At 37.6% G+C, this 8,182-nt stretch overlaps 1 protein-coding gene across 1 annotated transcript; it reads left to right on the forward strand.

Annotated features, from left to right (window-relative positions):
* Positions 1-52: 52 nt before the first annotated feature.
* SLC2A8 (solute carrier family 2 (facilitated glucose transporter), member 8) lies at positions 53-7,534 on the forward strand (the record flags this gene model as incomplete). Its single annotated transcript, XM_009707684.1, has 9 exons — positions 53-272; positions 1,006-1,212; positions 3,555-3,654; positions 3,787-3,998; positions 4,716-4,859; positions 5,437-5,545; positions 6,291-6,464; positions 7,088-7,233; positions 7,397-7,534. Coding segments are annotated over 9 exons (1,450 nt in total), but the record flags the coding sequence as incomplete, so codon positions are not given.
* Between the last annotated feature and the right edge of the window lie 648 nt (positions 7,535-8,182).

The raw sequence follows: 8,182 nt of genomic DNA on the forward strand, positions 1-8,182 counted from the left end.
GAGCTCTGGGTTGAGCCCTTTGTCAGGACCGCCCAAGCATTACCGGCCGTAGTAAGGGGCCGGAAGCGGGAGGTGAGGGCAGTCTTATCTTTGTCGGCCTCTTCTACCTCAGAGTGCAGAACAAGAAGCTGTACCTGGCCACGTTCGCTGCTGTCCTGGGACCCCTTAGCTTTGGCTTCGTGCTAGGCTATAGCTCACCTGTTATTCCAGAGCTGAGGAAGATCAACGATCCTGAATTAAGACTGGACAGCAATCAAGCCTCGTGGTTTGGGGTAAGTTTCTGTATGATGCATTACCATTATGTGAGTTCACTTGAAAGTGTAGATCAAGAAGATGCTGCTTATATGATGGTGTCTTACTCCTCTTAAGGATGAGAGTGAATGCAGATTTTAATAATGAAATCTGTTTTTTTTTTTTCTCAACTCAGTGATTGATTCAGATTTTTCCTGAATAACAGTGCTGTAAGTGTCAGTTAGCATATATTAATAAATGCCCCTGTTATTTGAACTTATTTTTGGTGCTGAAATGTCTTCTAACCATTCTTATGTTTCTCACCTGAACCTGTTAAGGGACCACAGAAAATAAACTTTTTAATAAATTAGTGCAATCCATCAACATGGGGAATATTTGCTTTTTGGATACAAGCTGGACCTCGGGTTATTCAAGATAACAGATTCTTCAGGGCTTTAAAACAGTTTGAAAGGCCTGTGTTTGAATGAACAGCTTTGTAGACAGATTAAGGAGCAGTTACTGCTGCTTTTTTTTCTTCATTGAAAGAGCTTTGTATGTGAAAATTGCTTGCTGTTAATTATGGTGTGTAGTGCTTCTTGACTATGTTTTGGTTAAGAAGTTAATGTTTATTTTGGTTTTCAAAACACCTGCATGCTCTTGCACACTTTTTAGAAGCTGCTGTTTACTTTTCAAGATTTTAAAAGAAATTGCTGTCATTTATTTTTATATTTTTATATGTATGTATAATAATTTTTTTTAACTTGTTTTTTTAAGTCAGTAGTAACATTAGGAGCTGCTGCTGGAGGAATACTAGGAGCCTATCTTGTGGATAAAGTTGGGAGAAAGCTGAGTCTAATGCTGTGCTCAATACCATATGTTTTTGGATATGTAGTTATTATATCTGCTCAGAATGTTTGGATGCTTTATTTTGGACGAACGCTGACAGGCTTAGCCAGTGGAATTACTTCACTTGTTGTTCCGGTAAGATGTTTTTCTGGGTGTATGTGCATGTGCGTTGCTTGTTTGTGGGGCTTTTTGTTTCTTTTTCCATAGCAGTATTATAGGTAGCTTGGGTGAACTAATTGAATAACTGTAGCCAAAGCAGTTTGTGGATTTAGAAGAAACTGATTTTTATAGAATCATATTTTGCTTGTTTTTAATCATGAAGAAAATATAAATAAAACAAATTTTGTTTCTTCTAGTGGCACTTCTGTTTTTCAGATTATTTTTCAGATTATTAGTCCTTTATTTGATTGCTTCTGTTTATGTTCTACTATAGTAATATTCCTCATTATAGTAATGTTCCTGTAAATTCCTTATATATAACATTGGGGAGGGTGTTGGTTGTTCCCCCACCCTCCCCCCCCATTACTCTCTTCTTCTAATAGTCCTATATTTCACCAAACTTCCTGATTTTGCAAATAACTATGGCTGCTCCCTCATCTTGCAGTAATGCCAGATAGTGCCTTTTGATTCCATTTAAGTGTTACCTTCTGAATATTAACTTTTTCTACGCATTCAGGAATATATGTGCAATAGGGAAATGGAGATAATTCATTCTGTTGTTGTCCGGTCTTCTCTGGTATTATTTGACCTTTTGGATCTAGCTGAATAGGTAGTAGCGTGAAATAAACCATCTAGAATTCAAGTTTGTTTGTTTTTTTTCTGGTGGTTCCAGCATTTCTGGCTTTTGAATTGAGATGCAAACTAAAAATCAGAGGATAAGAAGTACTCATAATGAAGTCTAGAATTAATGCTGGTTCTTTATCAATCTAGATGGTTATAAAAATAAAATCTAAAAACGATTCAAGGTGGTAGGGTCTAAATGATAATCTTGTGCAACTTTCTCTGTTGTTGGAAGCTTGGTTGCTTAGTCTGTTGTGTTAATGTCTTTGGAGGAATTCTGTCTGCTGTACCAATGACTGCTTTCTCTTTGTTTCACAGAGCTGAGCTCTAAGTTCCAATATGTAAAGGCCCTAACCCAGAGCCAACAGTAAAAGATATATGTAACTGCAGTGACTTGGGGTGCATTAGGAAGAATGTGACCAGCAGGTCGAGGGAGGTTATCCTCCCCTTCTGCTCTGCCCTGGTGAGGCCACATCTGGAGTACTGTGTCCAGTTCTGGGCTCTCCAGTTCAAAAAAGACAAGGAACTACTGGAGAGAGTGCAGCGGAAGGCAACAAAGATGATTAGGGGACTGGAGCATCTCCCTTATGAGGAAAGACTGAGAGAACTGGGTCTGTTCAGCCTGGAGAAGAGAAGAATGAGAGGAGATCTTATCAATATTTATAAGTACCTTAAGGGCAGATATCAAGAGGATGGGGCCAGACTCTTCAGTGATGCCCAGTGACAGGTTAAGAGGCAACAGAAAGAAGCTGAAACTCTGGAAGTTTCATCTTAGTATGAGGAAGAACTGTACTTTGAGGGTGCAGAGCACTGGAACAGGCTGCCCAGAGAGGTTGTGGAGCCTCCTTCTCTGGAGATATTTACAACCTGCCTGGACATGTTCCTGTGCAATTTGCTGTAGGTGAGCCTGTTTTTGCAGAGGCGTTGGACTAGATGATCTTAAGAGGTCCCTTCCAACCAGACAATTCTGTGATGAGGGAGGAGAGTATGTAATACCAAGTTTTTGTAGCTCTAAATTATTCTTGAAATAAGGATTACTTATTTTCCTTCCAGAAAAAGTAAGAACTGTGACTTTAGAAGGAATTGTATGTATAAATATGAGGGATTTCTTTTTTTATGTATACAGCTAAACTGTAGCTGTTGACTTGGGACCAATATATTAAAAAATAGCTGAAAAGTTTGACTCCAAATACTGGATGAGGTGTGGTGCTTTTCATATAGCCTGTGTTAAGATGAGCTGTCAGTTTTGAACTTCATGGAGAATGAAATAATTTGCACTCTTTACGTTGAATTAAAAATTTAAAACTTCATTGCAAAGAGTTTTATATGTGGCTTGGGCTACATGTTTATGCAAAGAATGTTCCAAGCTCTAGACTGCTTTGCTATGATGTGTTTCCTGTTGAATACGGCTAACAAAAGAAGCTCTTAGTAATGCGAGTTAATTCACCTTTGATATAATGATATTGCACTGACATTCTTCTGGCTTAGGTCCTCCCTTTTTTCCAGGGTTTTTTCATAATGCGAGTATACATTTCTGAGATGGTGCTCTTCTACTCACTCCCATTTTATTGAGGCTTTTTTCCAAGAGAGGAGTTACTAGGAGATACATCTGTGTTTTTTCCAGAAATGGATTACTTATGTCCTTGATCCAAAATTGGATAGAAGTAATTATTAGAAGTTTTCTCCTTATGTTTTAGGTGTATATATCTGAAGTATCTCATCCTAAAGTCCGTGGTATGCTTGGCTCTTGTGTTCAGTTGATGGTGGTGACTGGCATACTGGGAGCCTACGCTGCAGGTATTGGGGTTAGGCCTCTAGGTTACAAAAAAGAATTAGCACATGTAATGAAAGAACCACACTGAAGAATTGAAAGTAAATGTTAATGTGTTTGTACAACTAATTGATGTCCTCTTTCTTTCCGTTACCCAGGAATAACACTAAAATGGCGCTGGCTAGCGGTGTTGTGTTCTTTTCCATCCTGCATAATGCTATTGTTCATGTCCTTCATGCCTGAAACACCGAGATTTCTGCTGAATCGGAACAAATGCTCAGAAGCCATAGCTTCTTTGCACTTTCTGCGGGGACCACATGTGGACCATGAATGGGAATGTAGGCAGATTGAAGCTAGTGTTCAGGAAGAGGTGGTAAGAATCTGATGTACTCTTAAAAAACTTTTTGTATGGAGATAACATCTGAAAGCATATAGTGTAATTAAAAGGGTTTTACCAAAGCTTAACTAATCGCCTTTTCTACAAACAGTGGTTCAAATCTGTTCCCTCATACCAATGATACTCAAGAAACAAGTGAGATTCTTTGAATCTTTTTCCTCTGCCTTTCAGCTGCAACTGCTATCAGCGTACATGAGTAGCAGTCGGGCTTCTGATCTTGTTAATTATATGACAGCTATCTAGTTTTTTGCTTTATTTAGCTATTTTGTAGGATTGTTCAACACCTCTAACACTGATTTCCTATTGTTTGTGTTGTATGAATGCATTTTCTCTTGCATCTCTAAAAATGTCATTTAGCCTCTTGGGAGATGTGTGCTTAAATAGGCATGTCTAATCATTGAAGTCAGTTTCTGCAAACTGTGGATGCATTCATGTTAACTTTCTCTACAAAGTACTATCAATTTCTGTCTTTAGAACCTAAGAAAGGGGGAAAAATGCTTTTCAGGAGTTCTCAGATACTTCAAATATAAACATTTTAACTGCTAAGGCACTTAGTTTTGGAAAAGGAGGGGTGGGAAACTTACTGAGTTTGAACAGATTGAAATATTCTGGGGAGGTTTTTTGTTGTTTTTGTTCTTTGATTTAAAAGATGTAATTTCTCACCCAATCATTGCTTAATCTTTTTAACAGGGAGTGAATCTCTCTGAATTGAAGAACACCTCAGTCTACAGGCCACTTCTTATTGGTGTGGCTCTAATGTTCTTCCAGCAAGTGACAGGCATTAATGCAGTTATGTTTTACGCAGAAACTATCTTTGAGGATGCAAACTTCAAGGTAATTGGGGTGTGTTGCCAAACTGACAAATGTCTGTAACAGTTTCAGCTTAGTCAGTGCTATAGTAAGTCTAAACACATAAAAAAAAAAAAAGACTTCATAATGATCCTGTGTCATAAATAATGGGGTTTGTGTTTTAGTGGGCTTTTTTTGTTTGGATTCTAGATACTCTCTTGACTATCTTACTCTGGTAAACCTGAATGTTCTGGGTTTTTTGGGGGAAGTATGTTGTGTTTTGCTGGTCTGAAACTTTGATACTGATAGACATTCCTGTTATAGTCACCTTTCTATATAAATTTTTTTTTTATTAAGAGTTGCAAATGCAATGTTTCATAGGAAGTGAAACTCTAGGAAGAAGTTGTGGCTTATTTTAAAGTTTATTAAGAGACCAGTATGTTCTATTAATTGGTGATTTTTTTTTTTTTTTCCCTCCCCTTCCCTTGTTGTCTCCTCCCACAATTAATTTCTGTGGTATAGTTTGTGTTCTTTCAGATTCAAGAAACAAATGCATGCTTGATAAGTGATCCTCTTATCAACCCGAAAGAGTGAATTCTCCCTACGTCTTACTTTGTTTCAGGACAGCAGAATGGCTTCTGTTGTTGTGGGTTCCATACAAGTATGTTTCACTGCTGTGGCTGCACTTATCATAGATAAAACTGGACGAAAAGTGCTGCTTTACATATCTGGTAAAACATGTTACTGAATTTTGTTCAGTAAGAAAAATTACTGTATAGAATACCAGAAAGTGTCTTAACTGTTGGGGGAATTAAGTATTGCAATTTATGCATTTTGAAGTGGTTTGCTTTATATTTCTAATTTGGTATAACTATAGACTTAAATTCCTAAGAGGAAACTATCATGTTATATATACATTGTAGGTAGAACCCCTTGAAACTACATATGGCTATCTTTTTTTCTTCTTACCAGGCCAGTTTTTATTTTGAAATAGCTATGTCACTGAGACAGTTCTTACTACTGTGGTAATTTTTCTGTTTAGTAAGATTCAGTGTCATGATACATTCTTGTACCCAACTTGTCAACAAATGGCTATTTCAGAGTAATTTCTCTAGGGCTGCTGCTACTTTCACAGTGCATTGTGCTGTTTAGTTGTACAAGACTAGTGTTAAAAATTTTAACTTTACAAGTAAATGTGCTAAATAAAACTAATTCTGTTTGACATAGGTATTGTGCTGCACACTGAACAGTAGCGACTGCTGTCAAGACTATATTGTTTGGCTAGTGTTTAGAATGTGTGTCTAGCATCTTTCAGTCCTGTCAAGGCCAGTGTTTATTTCCCGGAAGAGTTATATTTTAAGAAACACTTCTGTGAGGGCCAGCATATCTTAGATTTGGCTGACCAACTATGCTCTGTCTCTCAGAAGAATACCCAAGTGGCAACCAGTGATAACTTGGTTATTGTTTACTTTTCAGGGATAATCATGGCTCTCAGTACTGCATTGTTTGGGCTTTACTTTAAAATGGTTCTTCCAAATCAGAACAACTCATCAAATCCCGATGTATGGCTCACTCTAAATTCAGCATCCCCAGGAACAGAAAGCAGCATATCCTGGCTTGCAGTACTGAGCCTAGGGCTCTTTGTTGCTGGTAAGTGGAACAGGCTCCTTAAGCAGCCATTACACCAAACTCAAACTTTCTGATGAATATGACAATTCTGTCACATTATTGATGACTGGAAAGGGGTTACATCTTTGACAGACCTTTTCAGTGTATAATGCAAAGTTGGGCTCAGCATTCACAACTATGGTGATAAAGCTAGCAGCTTAGTTAAGCCAGTTCCCTGGAAAATTAATTTATACCTTCTTGTGCTAATAGTAGGAAGTAATTGCTCAGGTTAAACTGCTTTACGGTCATTAATGGCAAAAAGGTCCCTGTTAGTGTCTGAGCCACACTGAATTCTGTGATGGTACAAGGCAGCAGCAGTTAGAACCAAGGTCAGTTTTTAAACTTGCCACTTCAGAGACTTTATAGCAAGAAGTTCTGCTTGTTAAGAATATTCTTGTAATTAATTTGATGAAAAACATACTAGCATTTCTCACGCTGCCCTAAAATAACTTACTCTCCTTCCTTCTGATAGAGGTACTGTTTTATTGGAATTATCCAAGAACCTAGAGTGAAACCTGAATCCCCCTTACTTTCCTAACTTGGGCATCATTCAGTTTTCCCTTTAATATGTACTTGCATTTATTCTCTTCTGTTTCTAATTGCAGGTTTTGCTCTTGGCTGGGGTCCTGTTCCATGGCTGGTGATATCTGAAATCTTCCCACTTAAAGCTAGAGGTGTATTGAGTGGTGCTTGTGTGTTAACAAACTGGATTATGGCCTTCTTGGTAACCAAAGAATTTCATGATATTATAGTAAGCATCATAAATCAACAATCTGAAGTTTCTTTTCATAGGGAAATTTATTAAAGAGGCTCCTGAGAGAGCCTTGAGCTACAGTTGTCTTTGGCAATACAGAACTGTAGTTGTACAGTAGTGAGTTCGAATAATGCAGTTTTTGTTGTTTCCCCTCCCTCAGGGTTTCTTAACATCCTATGGCACGTTCTGGCTCTTCTCTGCCTTCTGCTGCCTCAATGTAACTTTTACAGCCTTTTATGTTCCTGAAACAAAAGGACAGACCCTGGAACAAATTGAGGCCTACTTCAGAAGATCTTAATATGAAAACTTCGTATCATGAATTATGGTGCTATGGTTGAAACTAACTACATCACATGGAAGACATCTCAGTTACTAAACTTGCTATCAAATCATTTTAATGAATTTTGTAAAATCTGAAATCTGTTTGGTTTTTTTTTTTTTTTTTTTTAATATCTATGGGGATCTGCATACAGTTTTCCATACTCCCTGTAGTAAATCTCCCTTGTGCAGGTTTTGGACATACTCCTCTTCTTCAATTTCACCTGGTGCAGACTGTAACAGCCAAGTAAGAATGTTAAATGTATTGGCCAGTGTCTTTTTTCTAAGATGAATATTAAGATGTAATTTTGTAAATACATAAATTTCCTTGCTCCACTTTACCTTCCCTTTGTGGCACATGTTACAGCAAAGAAATGATGTAGCCTGGCTAATGTTAACTTCAAACCACAGTACTTTATGTTGCTGCTACTATTTCCAAGATACCTGACCATGGAATATAAGAAGTCTTGGTCCCAACTGGAGATGAATGCTTGGCTTAAGTGTTAAGGTGGCATTATTTTTTCTGTTGCATTTAAATTACAAGAAGGGGTGTAGCTCTTATGACAATATATTTTAGAATTTTAGAAAAGCATTGCTTTTTAAAGGGAATTACAAGGCCTTGGAGACA

This window comes from Cariama cristata, unplaced genomic scaffold, assembly GCF_000690535.1.
Source record: "Cariama cristata isolate BGI_N322 unplaced genomic scaffold, ASM69053v1 scaffold32899, whole genome shotgun sequence".
Taxonomy (NCBI): domain Eukaryota; kingdom Metazoa; phylum Chordata; class Aves; order Cariamiformes; family Cariamidae; genus Cariama; species Cariama cristata.